This window comes from Stegostoma tigrinum, chromosome 27 (genome assembly GCF_030684315.1).
Source record: "Stegostoma tigrinum isolate sSteTig4 chromosome 27, sSteTig4.hap1, whole genome shotgun sequence".
Lineage (NCBI taxonomy): Eukaryota > Metazoa > Chordata > Chondrichthyes > Orectolobiformes > Stegostomatidae > Stegostoma > Stegostoma tigrinum.
Window position 1 is genome coordinate 43,091,498 of NC_081380.1, and position 19,626 is coordinate 43,111,123.

The 19,626-nt window shown below is 41.5% G+C and overlaps 1 protein-coding gene across 1 annotated transcript in view; it reads left to right on the forward strand.

Moving 5' to 3' along the window:
* Nucleotides 1-19,626, forward strand: part of med13a (mediator complex subunit 13a) — a 204,798-nt gene that overhangs the window by 100,106 nt on the left and 85,066 nt on the right. The window contains 2 exon segments of the mRNA XM_059655412.1: nt 2,448-2,552; nt 5,544-6,242. Coding sequence (XP_059511395.1) covers nt 2,448-2,552; nt 5,544-6,242 — 804 coding nt within the window.

A 19,626-nucleotide genomic window follows, 5' to 3' on the forward strand; every position in this document is an offset into this window, starting at 1 on the left:
GCATTGCACACTCTCCATTGGGGTCAGTCTGTATCACAAACCAGTCACCTAGCCAACTGAGCAAACAACTCCATTTACAATCTGTCTAATTTCAACACATAAGTTGCTGCCTTTCTCTTCAAGTGTAAATGCCTTAACCCTTGTTTGAAATCAAATAATCTGGCCTGCCTTTAGTCTGTAACAAGCTTTCAAAACTTGCTATCAGACTGTGAGCATGAATTGCAGAATGGTAGTATGTAGGTACAGCAACTAGTTAGGGAAGTAAATAGAATGTCATGTTTTCTCTTGTTGAAGGTATTCATTGCATGGTCCTTGTATGGTACAACTGTTACCATTTATCAGCTCAAATCTTGTGCATGTTTTGTTGCACGTGGACACTTGCTGCTTCGCTATCTGAGGAGTCACAAATGGTGCTGAACATTTGTAATCGTCGTTGAATGCCTGACTTCTAATTTCGCGATGAAGGGAAGATCATTGAAAGACCTGAAGATGTTTGGGCCGAGGACACTACCCTGAGAAACTGCCGCAGTGGTGTCCTGGTGCTTAGATGATTGACCTCCAAAGACCACTGTCGTTTTCCTTTTGTGCTTGGTATAACTCAAACAGTGGAGAAAATTGTTCCTCTGATTTCCTGTTATGTTCAGTTTTGCTTGGAGCCTTTGATGCCGTACTCAGCCAAATATGGCCTTAATGACAAGAGTACTCAATCTAACATAATCTCTATGTCTGAACTTGAGGACCTTCACCTGTGTCCACCAGACTCTAACTGATGGAGAAGTACTAGGATCATGGCTCTTTATAGTCTGTTAATGACTTATGAACATGTATCCTGTCTTACCCAGATATGCCCAAGAGCTGGAGCTATAGGCAGGGTGAGCAAAGTAACTATAGCACCATGGTACAGGAGCCTATCAAGAGTGAGGAGAATAGGGAAATGTTGCTATCATCGGGAATAGTATAATCAGGGAAGTCTGAACCAGAGCAGGAACCAATAGATTTGTTGTATTTGGATTTCCAGAAGTGGTTCAGTAAGGTATCTCTCAAAAGTTCATAAGATGAGATCCCACAGTGTGGGAGGTGGTGTAATGACATGGATAGAGAATTAGCTAATAGGTAGAGAACAGGGAGTGAGAATAAGTTCTTTTCAGGATGGTGGCCAGTGGGATTCTAGAAGTATAAGTACTGGACCTGCAGTTGTTTACAATGTATACTAATGATTTTGAAATAGAAAGCAAATGTCCAGTAACAAAGTTTGCAGATGACAAAACTAGAAAGGCAAGTTGTAAAAAGGATAGACACAGTTTAGAGAGATATTGTTAGGTAAAGTAAGTGGGCAAAATATTGACAGTTGGAAATTTAATGTGGGGAAAGTGTGAAGTTGTTCAATTTGGAAGGGAAAGCATAAGAACAGTATTATTTGAATGGAGGAAAGCTGCAACACAAAGCCACTTGGGGGTGCGTGTGAACCAAACACTGAAAACCAGCTCATAGGTGCAGCAGGTAATCAGGAAAGCAAATGGACTGGTGGCTCTAATGTTATGGGAGTCTTAATGCAACAGTACAAGGTGCTGGTGAGACCACAGTTGGAGTACTGTAAGCAATTTTTGCTCCCTTACTCAAGAAAAGGTATTATTTAATTGAAGTCAGTTCTGAGAATGTTCACTAGAATGATCCCATTCGTATGGAGGGATTGTCTTATGAGCAAAGACTAAATATTGGAGTCCAGAAAAATGAGGTGACCTCACTGAGACGTACAGGATTCTTAAATGTCTTGAGATGGTAAATGCCGAGATATGTTTGTCTTCATTGGAAAGCCTAGGATCAGGGGGCATTGTCTCAAAATAAAGGGGCACTAATTTAGTGCTGAGATGAGGAAGAATATCCTTTGAGCATTGAGTCTTTGGAACTCCTTGCCATGGAGAGCTATGGAGGCAGAGTTCTTGTGTATATTTAAGGCAAAGATAGATACGTTCTTGTCTTGATTGGTAGGAGAATCCTGGGTTACATGGAAAATGCACGGAAGTGGATTAAAGGAAAATTGGATCAGCCATGAACCGATTGAAAGGGTGAACAGGCTTGAGGGACCTAATGGCCTATTCCTGTTCCTATTATAGTCCTCTGGCCGGTGGATACTTTGGGCTGGGGTGCATCATCTTCAATTTTTTTTTCTTGATTTCCTTTCTGGTATGGACTTCTGTTACTGTTTATTTTATTGGCTATTTTTAAAAGATAGATGCTCAGATTTCACATTTTGTGAAATATCTGACAACGTCACACAATCCCACAGCAATGAGAAATGTAGAATTCCCAGTCTGTTGACAGTATTCTGACTGCCTCAGAACTGCTAAGGCTGGATTGAACAAACATTGTGATCTTTTTTCGGATGATTTTGGACAAAAGAAAACATTGATCAATATCAAACTTAATTTAAATATGATCAATTCCAGACGGAAATATTCTAACGTGAATGGCTGTGAAGATGATTCACCTGGCAAAGAGACGTCATGGGATTTTGTTGAAGCTACACAAAGGGTGAATTGCAACTGCTCAAGGTAGAGTACTTGTATCGAATGTAATCTTTCTGATCTTTTTTGTTTTTCTCATGCACGCTTAATCCATTAGTTGCTGTTTAGGGACAAAACTCAATAATTAAAGTGAGAATGGCCTCTGCTGTGATCTTTTTCATTGTGGACTGGGATAAATTGAGTTGCAGGTTTATCCAATGTGCTTTAGATTTTTCAGTCATTGGGCAGTTCTGCTTTCCAGATCAGAATAAATGTCAAGTTGTCAGACTTCCAATCTTCCCTGACTTATAAGGTAGACTTTTGATCATAACTTTTATTATGTAAGTGTCTTAATTCATTTTGGCAGTGGGATTGAAGGCTAGGCAGGCATGTAAACTGCCATGGCTGCTGAAAGGGACTGAACTTTGATTTGAAAAGGTTGATTGAAAGAAAAATTAAGAATAGCAGACTTTAAGAATAGTTGTTAAATTATCCACTTATTTGTGCATTTTAAATGTAGTTCAACTAGTTGATCTCCTGTGTAATTGGTCATGCACTAAAATGTCAAATCATTTGCTTTTCTTGTACTTTTTTCTTCAAATCTGTTGTTTTTCCTCTTCCCAGTGTTTTGATTTCAGTTTATCTGCCTGTCATTTTGTTCCTTTTCTGACTTTTTTTTAATTACATTGTACCATTTCTACTTTAAAAATAGACAACCATATACTAGTCAGCATGTTATGGATTGCAGAAATGGGAACTGCAGTAACATGTATGGAGAAACTAGTCTCTAGGCTTATGGTCTTCGGCTGTGACAGTGTGAAGACTTAAGAGATGTGCCTGGTTTTTTTTCCATGGGAGTTCATTTGTCTTGCAAATTTTCCTTCTCTTTGTATCCTTTGCTCCATCTCACTGCTTTTGCTTTGAGGCAGGGTGAAGGAAACATGGGCAGAGAGAAAATTAACTAGTAGGACAAAATGATTATGTTGATTTGAGGATAAGGTCAGATTTTGAGAAGTAGAATTAGTCGTGTTCCACATGTCTGTATTCTTGCAAACATGACACTTCAAGAATGCATGTAGCAAATTTGTGTGTGAACATAGCATTAACATCAAATTTTCTCTTCATGCTCTCTGAGGAACAGCCTCTCTTCAAAATTGAAGGCATTCATTCATGATACAATTCTTGTAATTTTCGTCTGCACTGTCCTGAAGATCATCTTTACCCACAAAGTGTGCTGCCCAGAATTGAGCATAACAGCTAAGCAGTCTTTTACTAAAGTTTAGCATAACTTCCTTGCTTTTGTATCATCATCCTCTGTCAGTAAAGCCAAGTGTTTCAAAAGCTATTTCAACTGCCTTCTCAACCTGTCTTGTTATCTGCAAAGATTTGGTTGGATACCCCCTTTAAAATTGTATCATATAGTTCCTACTGGATCTCCTAATGCATCCTATGAAATTAATTACTTCAAACTTCTATGTTAAATGTTATCTACTGTATGTCATCCCATTTTACCAACCTTAGGTTCCTGAAATCTGAGACTGTCCTCCTGCATCATTTACTGCATTTGAGACTTATTTCGCTTACAACCTCTGACATTATGACTTGTATTCCCAAGTCCAGGATAATGTATTGACATCAAAAAAAACAGTGACCCTACCAATAATAAAATAGTACTGTGTTGAAAAACAGTAGTTCGTTTTATTGTCTGCTTTCTATCCTGTAACTAATTTTATATTCGTTTTCTGATGAAGGGTCTAGGCCTGAAACGTCAGCCTTCCTGCTCCTAAGATGCTGCTTGGCCTGCTGTGTTCATCCAGCTCCACACTTTATCTCTTTATATTCAAGCTGCTGTGTTCCCTTTGATCCCATAGTATTTAATTTCTTTAGCTAGTCTGTTCTGATCAGACCTTCAGCTCACTGGGGTATTGAGAATGTTTCTTAAAATTGGTGAATATAAATTGAGTTCTCTAAACTAAAATTTTCAGTCAGCCATTTCTGTTTCAAGGTGCATACTGTTCTTCATGTGCATCAGGAAGCATGGTTAATTGGTGATCTTTGTTACTATCTCATATAATCGAAATTTTATAATTCCCCTACATTGTAAATGATTTGTGTACAGGAGGTTGCAGATAGTTGTAAATAGAATGATGTATAATGTGGGAAAATGTGACGTTGCTCACTTTGGCAGGAACAGTAAAAAAGCATTATTACTTAAATCGTGAATGACTGTGGCAGTCTGAAGTGCATAGGGAATTAACTGTTCTAGTATATGTACCACAGAAGGTTAGTATTTTTGGTACAGTGTATAATCAAGAAGGCCAATGGAATTGAACATAAGAATATTATGCTTCAGTTATACAGCACATTGGTGAGACCACTTTTTGAACACTGTAGCTTTTGTGTCCTTAATTAAGGAAGAATTGGAGGCAGTACAGATAAAGTTTACTACATTGATTCTGAGAATAACTAGATTGTTTTAGGATAGGTTGGATAGGCTGAGCTTTTCCTGCTGGAGTTTATAACTGAGACATGGCTTGATTATAGACCTCAAGATCCTGAATGTTCTTGACAAGGTGGATGTGGAAAGAATGTTTCCTCTTCTGTGTCAGTCCAGCTGTAGGAGGCATTGTTTTAAAATTGGAGATCATCTTTTTAGGACAGATGAGAATCTATTTCAAATGATTGTGTGAATTTGAAACTCTATGCCTTAGAAGGAGGTGGAGGAGCGGTTATTGAATATTTTTAAGTGTTCGTAGTGAGGTAGATAAACTCTTAAGCTGTAGAATCAAAGCTTACTGGAGGAGAATGTGGAATTTGAAACACAAACAGATCAGACTTGGTCTTATTAGATGGCAAAGAAAGCTTGAGCAGCTGAATAGACTGTATCTCTAATTTTGTTTGTCAAATAGTAGTACCTCATTTGGGTTACCTCAAATGTCATCAGTTGTCCTGGTGTGAACTTGTGTACATAATATTCTTTTTTAAAAGTGAAATCCTTATTTTGACTTTGACTGCTATAATTTTACCGATACTTTGCAGGCATAAGAATAAAAGAGGCACTGGCGTCCAAGGACAGTCTCAGACTCCCTGTCCACAACAATCAACAGTACTCAAGCATAAAATGAACGACAAGCAAGAAAAAGGGGAAAAACAACAGAAGCGACCACTAACTCCTTTTCATCACCGTAATTCAGTATGTGATGATGTTGCAATGGAACCGGACTCAACTAATCACAGACTTGGAATTAGGCAACAGGACAACAGAGGAAGGTATCCAAGTACAAGGCCTAATGATCTTGTAAGCTCCACAAAGTCCTCACAGTTGCACATCCCAGAGCTACCTAACTCTCCACCACCGCCACCCCTCAGCCCTCATCCATGTGAGAGGGGTGAGGATGTGGGTGATGCATTTAAAAACCCATTGATGCCTCAGAGTCAGCCGTTCTGCCAGATGCCTGCTCCAGATCCACTACTACCAGGCAAAGTTGTTGAGGACAGGATGGAGACAGTTCCCACCCAAACTTTTTCATTGGGTTTTTCAGAAGTGATGGAGCCTACAACTTACGGTAGCAGTATGTTGCAATTTGAAAATGATGGGCCTGATGTCACGTGGAAATGTTATCGACTGCCCACTTGCATGGAATCTGATTTTGTGCCACCACAGCTGCCATTGGATAAATACAAAGAGGAGTATACTGCAGTGAACAACCAAGATCATGCACTTTCTTCTGTCTCAGAGTAAGTGTTTCATGAAATATTTAGAAAATAGTTATTATATATCACAAAATATCATTTTTTTGTTGCCAGAAAACAAACAGGTCTTAATTTGGTTTATGAATTGATGATTGTAGCCATAGCATTTTTGGATTATTTCAGTTTCATTCGTCAGGAACATTATCTGATAGTATGTTTGATTGCTCATTGTCGATAGAAGTGGCTGAATTGGACATCAAGGAAATGATTATTTCTGATCTGTTAGTGGGACAAAATTAATAACTGGGCACAGTATTAATTGTATAGAGCAGCCCACTCCTGTTACCATTTAACTAAATGCAATTGGGAACTTCGTGTTGAATGAAAATAAAACTGACCATCTTTCTTCCCATGGGCGCATAAACACTGTTGAAAAGCTTATATTTGGTGGTCTAGGCTCAGGAAGCACTGATAACTCAGTCAGGTACTATATTGTAGCAGGGCTTAATGCAGGGAGACTAAAGTAATGTAGCGGATGTAAACTATAAATGTTGAGTCGTATTATCTGTTATGTTCTGGCAAGATTCCTGAGACAAAATGAAATTGGAGAACTTCAAAAATTAATTAATGTATAAAAAGTAATAATGAAAACGCAAAAACAAATAAACCAAGAAATACAAAACAGCAACATATTGTGTGGAATGGCAACCAACAATGCACTTAGCCACGAATGTAGTTTTTTTAAAACAGTATGTAGGCTGAACTACCTTGAATCCTTCATTTTCACAGTCTTTCAACAAATGAACAAAACACTTAAGTAGAAATGAAAAGTTAAAGACATGCGAGGAGATGTATGAATCCAAATTAGTGACTACATTTAAACATAGTATTGAATTTTACATGCAAAATATTAATGTGTATGTCTTGGGAGCTTGCTTCCATGTCTGCCTTCAGAGCAGGGAAGGGAAAATAGTATTGGTTAATAGGGGTGGATACTGAGAAGGTGAGACACTGAGTCACAAAGCTGAACTGTCAAATATATTGTGCAAATGTAAGGGATTCTTTACAAAAACTCATTCAGTAAGAATATGAATAGTGCTTTGGTTGTTTAGAAAAAATAGTTCAGGCATATAATCTCAAACCATGTAAAATTACCATGTTTTAAGAGCTACGCAATAGATTCTCCTGTCCAAAGGATGCTGAAAGAATTACTGAAGCCAATTATCTAACTTTGGATATCGATGGAAAAAAAGACATACTTCTGAAAATAAGATAAGGTGGTGTAGAGCTGGATGAACACAGCAGGGCAGGAAGGCTGACATTTCGGGCCTAGACCCCCCCCCCTTCAGAAATGGGGGAGGGGAAGGGGGTTTTGAAATAAATAGGGAGAGAGGTGGGGGAGGTGGATAGATGAGACAGTCAGGTCAAAGAGGCGGGGATAGAGCCAGTAAAGGTGAGTGTAGCTGGGGACAGGATTCGTCAGTCCAGGGAGTATGGACAGGTCAAGGGGGCGGGATGAGTTTAGTAAGTAGGAAATGGGGGGTGGGGTTTGAGGTGGGAGGAGGGGATAGTTGAGGACAAGTTAGGGAGGCGGGGACAAGCTGGGCTAGTTTTGGCATGCAATAGGGGGAGGGGAGGTTTTTAAGCTTGCGAAGTCCACATTGATACCATTGCGCTGCAGGGTTCCCAAGCAGAATGAGTTGCTGTCTTTGGGTGGCATCATTGTGGCACTGCAGGAGGCCCAGGATGGACATGTCGTCTGAGGGATGGGAGGGGGAGTTGAAATGGTTTGCGACTGGGAGGTGCAGTTGTTTAGTGCAAACCCAGCGTAGGTGTTCTGCAAAGCGATCCCCAAGCCTCCGCTTCGTTTCCCCGATGTACAGGAGGTCACAACGGGAACAGCAGATACAGTACACCGCATTCGCAGATGTGCAGGTAAACATCTACTTAATGTGGAAAGTCGACGTGGCGCCTGGGATGGCGGTGAGGGGCAAGTGTAGCACTTCCTGCGGTTGCAGAGAAAAGTGCCAGGTGTGGTGGGGCTGGAGGAGTGTGTGGATCGGGCAAGGGAGTCCCGGAGAGAGTGGTCCCTCCGGAAAGCAGATAAGGGTGGGGAGGGAATAATGTCTTTGGTTGGTGGGGTTGGATTGCAGATGATGGAAGTGTGAGAGGATGATGCATTGGAACCGGAGGTCAGTGGGGTGGTATGTGAGGGTGAGGGGAATTCTTTTTTAGTTGTTATTGTGGGGAGGTGGTGTGAGGGATGAGTTGCGGGAAGTGCGGGACACACAGTTGAGGGTGTTCTTGACCACTGAAGGGGGAGGTTGCGGTCCTTGAAAAACGAGGACTTCTGAGATGTACGTGAGTGGAATGCCTCCTCCTGGGAGCAGATGCAGCCGCGGCGAAGGAATTGCAAATATCGTTTGGCATTTTTGCGGGAAGGTGGGTGGGAGGAGGTGTATTCTGGGTAGTTGTGAGAGCCGCTGGGCTTGAACTGGATATTCGTTTCCTGGTGGTTGCCAGAGATGAAAACAGAGGTCTAGGAAGGAGAGAGAGGTATTAGAGATGGTCCAGGTGAACTTAAGGTTGGGGGTAGAATGTGTTGGTGATGTGAATGGATTGTTCAAGCTCCTCATGGGAGTACAAGTTCGTGCCGATACAGTCATCAATGTAGCGGAGGAAGAGGTGGAGTTTAGTGCTAGTGTAGCTATGGAAGAGGGATTGTTCCACGTAACCCACAAAGAGGCAGGCATAGCTTGGGTATGGCCACCCCATTTATCTGTAGGAAGTGGGAGGAATTTGAAAGAGAAGTTGTTGAGAGTGAGGACGAGTTCAGCTAAGCAGATGGGGGTGTTAGTGGAGGGGGACTGATTGGGCCTGCACGACAGGAAGAAGTGGAGGGCTTTTAGACCATCTGCATGGGGAATTCCATCGTAAAGATGAGGTGTTGGGGACCAGGGAATTGAAAGTTTTGGAGGAGGTAGAGGGCATGGGTGGTGTCATGGACGTAGGTGGGGAGTTTCTCGACCAAAGGGGAGAAAATGGAGTCGAGATAGGTGGAGATGAGTTTGGGGCAGGAGCAGGCAGAGACAATGGGTCGACTAAGGCAGTCAGCTTTGTGGATTTGGGAAGGAGGTAGAATTGGGCGGTGTGGGGTTGGGGAGCAATGAGTCTGGAGGCTCTGGGTGGGAAGTCACCTGAGGTGTTAAGGTTGTGGATTGTTTGGGAGATGATGGTTTGGTGCTTGGGGGTGGGATCATGATCAAGGGGGCATTAGGAGGTGCTGTTGGAGAGTACTTTTGAAAATTTTCATCTTGTGCTCATCACAGTATCAAACCTCAAGGAGAAAAACAATTTATATTGCGTGAGACATTGGTTGGCAAGTGGACTCTGGTAGATGTGTTTCCATGGAGAATGTACCAGGGAACAGTTAACTGCCAATCTTCTGATTTTTGAGATGAAGGTAAACTCTCTCTCACTCTCTCACAGAACCACCTCCTCCTCTTCTCTTCTTCTTCTCTCCCCCCCCCCCCCAAAAAAAAACACCACCACCACCAACCTGAGGTATGATGATCCTCGGGTTAAATGTCTACTGGTTGCGTGTTTCTGCTGAAGTCCTGTGGTCTCTTAGAACTGTGTTGATTTTACTTTTTTATTTACATTTAAACCAAAGGCAAGTTGACTCTGATCAAGGGACTCTAACAGGTTTTTGCTTAATTGAAAAAGGTGCAATGTTTGGGCATGTTTTATGTGTGTGAATATATGTAATAACTAGCATCCATAAGTGAGGCGCATTGCAAGCCCAACTGATCATCTTAAATTGGTTGTGTGTATTTTTCTCAACCCTCAACAATTCTAGTTAATAGTGTATTTTATAAGGCCACTGTGTCTTTGTCATTAATTGGTTTGAGTGTCCTGGGGAAATATTGAAACATATAGAATATCCACGTTGCAGAAACGTGCCATTATGTCATTGTGTTTGCTGTGAGGAGGAATTGGTGATGCACAGATGATTAAACTGATATCCTGGCACTTTCTTTTGATTCACTTTGAAATGAATTGGAAGAATTAGTAGAGAAACTGTTGGTTTGAAAGTCTCTAATTACCTTGTCTGTGTCCCTCAAAAATTGTTTTCTTTCAATTCTGTTGTTAAACTTCACCTGGACCAATTTTTATATTTGCTTGGAAACTCCTATTCTAGGAATAAATGACAAAAGGCAAATAACTGACTAGCTGTAATTTTATCCGGGGATAATTTCTAAATTTGCCGATGATGCGAAATTGTGTTTTTTTTAAAGCAGGGAGGGGTGGGGGTGAATTGTTGAAAAAGTCAATATTGAGGATGACTGCCACATACAACAGGAGGACATGAATAAACTAGCAAAATCAGCAAAAAATTGATACATGAAGCTCAACAGTGAAGGATAGGGGTGCCACTTCTTACATCAAGAGTGCACCTCTCAGATGGTAGTGTACGAACACGTGAACCACTAAAAGTTGTCCCTTTGCTAAGCTTTATTTCGAGACAGAAAGGATTAAAAAGTAGCAATGTCATTTCAACCCTGTGTACTGAATGTAGGTTATATCACATAATATACTGTGTGCAGTTTTGGTTGCTATAAAAAAGGTGTAAAGTCACAGAGGCCTCCAGCATGAAAGGCCCATTTGAGTCTGCAGCAGTCGAAAAAAAGAACTTAACTATTCTAATCCCATTTTCCAACATGTGGCCCATTACTTTTCTTGCCTTGGTAAGAAAAATACTCCTAAATGTTTCTTAAATGTTAAGTGTTTCTGCCTCTATGACCCTTACAAGCAGAGTCCCACGTTCCCATCACCAGAGAAAATGCACAAGGATGAAGAATAGTCATTGGACTTAAAATGTTAACCCTGTTTCTCTGTGTACAGATGCTGCCTGACCTGCTGAGGTTTGCCAGCGATTAGTGATTTTATGAAATGAGCGTATATATTAAAAAATAATTGATGGGCTGGGTCTCAGTGAAAATATTCAGTTAAAAGAGGAAGCTTGAAATAAGACCATAAGACATGGGGCAGAAGTTAGGCCGTTCAGCCCATTGAGTCTGTTCCCCCCCCCCCTTCAATCGTGGCTGATAAGTTTCTTAAACCCGTTCTCTGGCTTTCTCCCAGTCACCATTGATCCCCTTGGCAATCAAGAACCTATCTGTCTCCATCTTCAGTATACTCAATGACCTGGCCTCCTCAGGCTTCTGTGTCTGTGAATTCCATAGATTCACTACTCTGTGGCTGAAGAAGTTTATCCTTATTGCCGATCTAAAAGGCCTTCCCTTTACTCTAAGGCTGTGCCCTCGGGTCCTAGTCTCTCCTACCAATGGAAATATCTTCACAACATCTACTCTGCCCAGACCCTTCAGTATTCTGTAAGTTGCAATTAAATCCCTCCCTCATCCTTCTAAACTCCAAGTTTAGAATCCTCAAACATTCCTCATATGTTAAGCTGTTCTTTCCTGGGACCAGTTTCACAAACCCCCTCTGAACCCACTCCAGGGCCAGTACATCCTTCGTGAGGTAAGGGCCTCAAACTGTGTGCAATACTCCAAATGTGGCCTGACCAGAGCCGTATAGAGCCTCCTAAGTACATCCCTGTTTTTACAGGTCCTCGGAAAAGAAATGCCAAAATTGTATTTGCCGCCTTAATTACTGACTCAATTTGCAAGTTTATCTTGACAGAATCCTGGATTAGAGCTCCCAAGTCTCCTTGCACTTCAGACTCATAAATTTTCTCCCCAGTTAGAAAACAATCAATCACGCATCTATTCTTAACAAAGTGCATGACCTCTCATTTTCCCGCATTATACTCCTTCTGCCACTTCATTTGCCCACACTCCTAACCAGTCCAAATCCTTTTGCAGCCTTCCTGCCTTCTCAGACCACCTGTTCCTCTACCTATCTTTGTATCGTCTGCGAACTTAACCAGAATGTCCTTAGTTCCTTCATCTAGACCATTAATATATAAGGTGAAAAGTTGTGGTCTCAACACTGACCCTTGTGAAACACCACGTCTCCAACTGCCATCTGAGAAAGATCCTTTTAACTCCACTGTCTGCTTTCTGTCAGAGACCCAGTCTTGTTTCCATGCTACCATCTTGCCTGTGACGCCTTGGACCTTATCTTACTTGACAGTGTCCTGCTCAGCACCTTGTCAAGAGTCTTCTTTGAAGTCCAGGTAGATAACATCCATTGGCTGTCCTTGGACTAATCTGCTTGCTACTTCCTGAACAAATTCTGACAGATTTGTTAGGCACGATCTCCCCTTGAAGCCATTTGCCCTATTTTACCATGCAATTCCAAGTATTCAGAAATCTCATCCTTCACAATGGACTCCAAAATCTCACCAACGATTGAGGTCAGGTTTAGTGGCCTATAATTTCCCATCTTTTGCTGTACTCCCTTTTTGAACAGGGGTGTCAGGTTAGCGATTTTTCCAGTCGTCTGGGACCCTCCTTGGCTCTAGTGATTCCTGAAACGTCACCACTAACTCCTCCCTATCTCTTTGGCTGGTTCCTTCAGAACTCTGGGGTGTAGTCCATCTGGTCCAGGTGATTTATCCACCTTAAAGCCTTTCAGTTATTTTAGCGCCTTTTCCATTTTCTGCTCTGTCTCCTGACTTGTCTTCCACTGTGAAGACTGATGCAGTGTAATTATTCAGTTCATCAGCCATTTCCTTGTTCCTTACTACTGTCTCTTCAGCATCATTTTCCAGTGGTCCACTGTTCACTTTTGCCTCTTCGTTGCCCTTTATATATCTAAAGAAACTCTCATAGTCCTCCAATATATTACTGGCTAGCTTACTTTCACTTAATCTTGTTCCTCCTCAATTCTTATTTTGTTGCCCTCTGGTCTTTGTCAGCTTCCTAATCCTCTGGTTTCCCAAGGCCCTTTGCCACATTATATGCTTTCTGTTTCGCTTTTGTGCTATCCCTGATTTACCTAGTCAGCTATGGTTGCCTCATTGTTCCTGTGCCATGCTTTTTTTTCTAAGGATGAAGTTTTGCTGTCTCTCCTGAATTACAGTTTCTAGGAGTATCAGAGATGATGGGAACTGCAGATGCTGGAGAATCCAAGATAACAAGTTGTAGAGCTGGATGAACACAGCAGGCCAGGCAACATCTTAGGAGCACAAAAGCTGACGTTTCGGGCCTAGACCCTTGGCCTGCTGTGTTCATCCAGCTCTATACCTTGTTACTCCTAGAAACTCCTATTACTGATCTACTGTCTTTCCTGCTAGGCTCTTCTCCCAGTCAGTTCTGGTCAGCTCCTTCCTCGTACCCTTACAGTTGCATTATTCAGCTGTAATACCATTACCTCTGATTCTGTTGTCTTGCTCTCAAATTGCAGAGTAAATTCAATCATATTATGATCAATACCTCCTACAGGTTCCTTTGCCTTAAACTCCCTTATCAAGTCTCCCTCATTATACAACATTAAGTCCAGTACTGCCTGTTCCCTCGTGGGCTCCACCACAAGCTGCTCCAAAAAGCCATCTCGTAGACATTCCACAAATTCCTTTTCTCGTAATCCACTACCAGCCTGATTTTTCCCAGTCCGCCTGCATATTGAAATCCCCCATCATCACTGTAACTTTGCCTTTCTTACACACCTTTTATATCCCCTGGTGTATCTTGCACCCCAGCTCCTGAATATAATTCCAGCTATGGTTTTTAACCTCTGCGGTTCCTCAGTTCTACCCACACAGATTCTACACCGTCTGACTCTACTTTGTTTCTTACTATTGATTTAATTTCATTTCTTTCTCTAAGGCATCCCCACCCCCCCTGCCTGTCTTTTCGATAGGATATATATCCTTGGATATTCAGCTCCCAATCCTGATTCCCTTGTAGCCATGTCTCCGTGATGCCACCACGTTATATCTGCCAATTTCAATGTGCGCCACGTGCTTGTTTACCTTTCTAATACTGTGTGCATTCAGATGTAACACCTTCAGTCCTGTATTAACCATCCCTCTTCTCAATGTCTTTCGTTTATCCACTGTCCTTGTTTGTTTCCTAACTCTTTCCAACCTATCTTAGGAGCAGGAAGGCTGACGTTTCGGGCCTAGACCCGCCTCCTCCTAAGATTCTGCTTGGCCTGCTGTGTTCATCCAGCTCCACACCTTGTCCCGGATTCTCTAGCATCTGCAGTTCCTATCATCTCTGATACCCTTTCCAAACACTGTCCTGTTTGTGTTTGTGCTGGAGATTTTAATCACGTCTCCTGAGTTGTTCTTTCCTGTCATTTTCTTCATATTTTTCCATGCAATTGAATCTACCCCTACAGATCTTAACCTGCTGCTTTGTTCCCCACTGGGGGAATTTTTACCATTCCCTTTTATAAGTTAGGATTGGAATTATTTTAGAAACCAGCTTAGGTCAATAAAAATATTTATTAAAAAGGGAAGAAGATAGAATACAAAATTAAAAGAAAACTAAACATGCCTTTCCAATTCTTAGCACAAAAGATAACATGCAGTTGAATCTTAGGTATGCATTGCTCCTAACACCAGGAGCATCAAATACAGATTGTAAGAGCTTTTACAAATGTATTCAAAACATGTGTGTAACTAAAATAAAAATTGAACCTTAGAGAAGTGCTTCCCAGTCTTTCTCACATTGTGAGCCCAATTCAAGGGCTGGAAGTTGTCATAAGCCCTCAGTTAGAACTGAGAAGAGTGGTGGCTGAGTGAACGGGAACCTGACTGTTAGTTAGAGCGCAGCTGTCATAACTTGATCACAGCTCCATAACCGGCATTGCTGCGCCAGCGCTCGTAAAATTTCTATTCGTGACTCCTACGATGAGGGATTCTCTGTCTGAAGAGGCAGAGACAGAAGAAGTTATCATGGAGAATTATGAAATTCATAGACCATAGAATCCCTACAGTGTGGAAATGGGCTCTTCGGCCCAACAAGCCCACACCGACCCTCGGAGCATCCCACAGAGAACCCCTCAATAACCCATCTAACCTAGGCATCCCTGAACACTACAGGCAATTTAGTATGGCCAATCCACCTAGGCTGCACATCTTTGGACTGTGGGAGGAAACCAGAGCACTCTGAGGATATCCACACAAACACATGGAGAACGTGCAAACTCCATACAAACAGTTGGGGGTGGAATCGAACCTGAGGCAGCAGTGCTAATCACTGAGCCACGCTGCCGTCAATTATTGAGACATTGAACACATATTTAGTATCTGTCTTGATGATAGGAAACAACAGTTACATTTCAGAATGTAGGGCAGCCAGAAGATTAGACGGGAGCAGAATTAGGTCATTCAGCCTATCGATTTTGCTCCTCCATTCAGTCGTGGCTGATACGTTTCTCAACCCCATGCTCCTGCCTCCTCCCAGTAACCTTTGATTCCCCATACCAATCAAGAACCTATCTATCTCTGTCTTAAATACAGTCAATGACATTGCCGCAGCAGGAGCCCATGAGATTTACAGATTAACAACCCTCTGGCTGAAGAAATTATTCCTCATCTCAGTCATAAAGGGTTGTTCCTTCACTCTGAGGCAGTGTCCTCGGGTACTAGTCTCTCCTACTGGTGGAAACCAGGCCTCTTGGTGAGATTCCCCAAACAATGTGTAAGTAGCCCAACTATGGAAGGGGCCGTAGTAGACCTGGTATTGAGGAAAGAGTTGGGGCAAGCAACCAAAGTTTCAGTGAGAGAGCATTTTGGGAACAATGACCATAATTCTAAGATTTAAGCTACTCATGGATATTAATAAGAGGTGAAAGTATTAAACTGGGGGAAGGCTGACTTCCACAGTATTAGTAAGGAATTGGAGTATGTTGACTAGGGGCATGTGTTTGAGTGTGAAGCCACATTTGGCATGTGGGAATCTTTTGAAAAGCTGGTTATTAGCCTTCCTCTGGAATGGAAGGATAAAGATGGAAAGATTCGGAAGCCTTGCTTGACAAGAAATTGAGAACTGTGGTTAAAATGTAAAATGAGATGTATTTATGGTTTGGGAAACAAAAAACAGACAGAAAGGCTATACAATGATATAAAGATAACAAGAAAGAACTCCTCGAGAGATTGAAGGCCCAAAGGGGTCATGAAATGTCTTCGGAAAACAGGATTAAGGAAGATCCAAGGTGTTTTATACATACGTAAGGGACAAAGGGTGGCTCGGAAAAGGGTAAGTCCACTCAAGGACAAAGGGAATTTGGTGTATGGAGCCAGACAAAGTGGGTGAGATGCTTAATGAATGCTTTGCATTGGTATTCGCATAGGAGAAGGACATTGTAGATGTTGAGTCTCTGGAAGGATATGTTGATATTTTGGGGCTTGTCAGTTTAACAAAGGAGGAATGTTGGGTGTTTTGAAAAGCATAAGATCGACAAGTCCTCTGGGCCTGATAGGATCTATCCCAAGCAGATGAGGAAGTTGCCGGGGCCTTGTACAAAATCTTTGCTTCTGAGAGGCCTCAGATGACTAGAGAATAGCCATTGTTGTTTCCTTGTTTTAAAAAGTGCAATGGGGATTATCTGGGCAGTTACAGGACGGTGAGCCTTACATCAGTTGTAGGGAAATTATTGGAGAAGATTCTTAGGGATAGTATTTACTCAGATTTTGAAAAATATGGCCTTACTAGAGATAGGCAGCATGGCTTTGTGTGGGGAAGGTCGGGTTTCTCAAATTTGAGTTTTTTTGAGGAAATGGAGATGGTTGTGGGCAGGGTGATGGAGGCTATCCATAAGGATTTTAGCAAGGCCTTTGACAAGGTCCCTCATGGCAGGCTGATGCAGAAGGTAAAGTCACATGGGATCTATGGTGAGCTGGTAAAATGGCTACAGAACTGGCTTATGGAAGATGGAGAGAAATTGTGGAAGGATATTTTTGCGAGTGGAGATCACATGGTCTGCAAGGGACAGGGGGCCCTGATGTTTAAAATATGTGATTTGAAGTAGAATGTAGGTCTGATTAGTAAGTTTGTGGACAGTACAAAGATGGGGGGAGCTGTGGTTCATGAGACTGATTGATTTTCCGCAGGATACGGCAGGATGTTGGCTGGAGTTTTAAGTGGAGAAATGCCAGATGAAGTTAAATCCAGACAAATATGAAGTGACACTTTTTGGAAGATCTAATGCAGGAGGCAATGTTGCAGTAAATGGTGGAACCCTTAGTATCAACACACAGAGGAATCTAGGCATATCGATCCACAAAGTGTCAGGACAAGTGGATAAGGTAGTCAAGAAAGTATATAACATGCTTGCCTCCGTCAGTTGGGGCATAGAATATGAAAATTGGCAAGTCATGTTGCAGGTGTATAGAAATTTAGTTCAGACATGTTTGGAATATTGAGTATGGTTGTAATCTCCACACTGCCAGAATGATGTAGAGGCTTTAGAGAGACCATACAGAAACTGTTTACCACGATGTTTCCTGGTTTGGAGGGGATTAGCTATATGAAGAGTTTAGACAAATTTGGTTTGCTTTCACTTGAATGCCAAAAGATGGTGGGAGAGGACCTGAGTCATGGATAGAATGGATAATCAGAATTTTTTTCCTCAAGGTAGAAATGTCATTACTAGGGGACTTGGGTTTGAGGTACAAGGGTGAAAGTTTAAAGGAGATATATTTAAAGGCATCAGGATGGATGTATGGATAGGAAGGGTTTAGAGGAATATTGGCCAAATGTGGGTAACTGGGACTAGTTTAATTTGGGATATCTGGTTGGCAAGGATGAGTTCGACAGTGGGTGATAAATGCCCAGAATGCGCTGCCAGAGGAGGTGGTGGAGGTGGATACAGTAACAATGTTTAACAGGCACCTGAACAGATGAGTAGGCAAGGAGTAGAGGGATATGGACAGCGTTGAGGCAACGTGTTTTTAGTTCAGAAAGGCATCGTGTCAGCACAGCCTTAGTCAGCCGAAGGGCCTGTTCCTCTGTACTAATTTTTGTTTGGTACAAATTTACGTTCACTATGAAGGAGAGAGGAGTGTGCCCAAGACTATACTTGTTTAAAATTTTGAATAAGTTTGTTTGAGGGCATTAAAGCAGAGCTGGCTAAAGTCACCTGGCAAGTTAGGTTAGAAATCTAAGAGAAAATTTCAGAATATACAGAATAAACAGTACATTTCAACAAGCAAAAAAATTCCAAAGGACAGACCCACTATTGATGATTATCCAGGACTGTTTAAAAATAGTATCGAGCAGATGCATGTATCAGCAGATACACGGGAACTTCACCAGCTGCAAACTCCACTCCAAGCCAGTCTTGACTTGAAAATATATCTCTGTTCCTTCAGTGATACTGGGTCAAAATTCTGAATTTCCCTTCCCATCAGTGTCTTGGGTCTGCATTTATCAATGAACTGCAGCAATTCAGGGCAGAACTCCCCACCACCTTCACAAAGCACCCATGTAAGGATTGTAACTGCTGGTCTAGACAGCAACTCTTACAACCCATGAATAAAAAGAATCTTAAAAGTAACGACTAGTGAGATAGTCGATTTATATTAGTTTTAATTTTCCATGGCATCTTTAATTCAGGAAATAGCGCACTGAATTGAAAAATGGTAAATGTAACTCCTTTACTCGCACAGGAAGCAGAAAACTACAAGTCACTTAGTTTAATATGCCTCATAGGGAAAATATTAGCAACTAGTATTAAAGCTTTATGAGAGCACAAATTCAAGGCAATCTGGAAGTGTAAGTATAATTTTGTGAAAAGGAGATCACATTGGACCAGTCAATTGAGATTCTTTGAGGGTAAAGAGGAACTACTGGATGTTCTACACTTGGATTTCCAGAAGAAATTTGACAAGGTGACAGATCAAAAGGTGTTGCAGAAAATAAATCTCATGGTGTAGGAGAGCGAAGATGAAGCAGGGAATGAGTATAAATGAACTTTTAGAGGTTAGCAAGATGTAATAAGTGGTGAGTCACAGGATGAGTGAAGGGATATCAACTGTTCACAACTTATTTAAATTACTTTGATGTGACACAAGGTATAGTTGCCAAAAGTTGCTGACAGCACACAGATCAGTGGGAAAGTTAGTTGTGAAGAGAACGTGAGGGTACAAAAGCATGCAGATAAAGTAAGTTGGCAATGATGTGGCAAATAGAGCATAATTTGGAAAAATGTGAAATTATCCATTTTGGCAGCAAGATTAAAAAGTATATTATTTAAATGGCAAGAGATTGCAAAACTCGGATACAGAGGAGCTGGGTGTTCTGTTGTATTAGTTAGAAGAAGATTAGTGTGCAGGTACAGCAAGTGATTAGGAAAGCTAATGAAATGTTATGATTTAACACTGAGGGGAATTGAAAACAGAAGAAAGAAGGTCATATACGGTTGAGACTGCATCTGGCGTACTGTGCAAGGATGGATGTAAAAAGCATTTAAGACAGTTCAGGTAAATTTTCTTCGATTAATATTGATA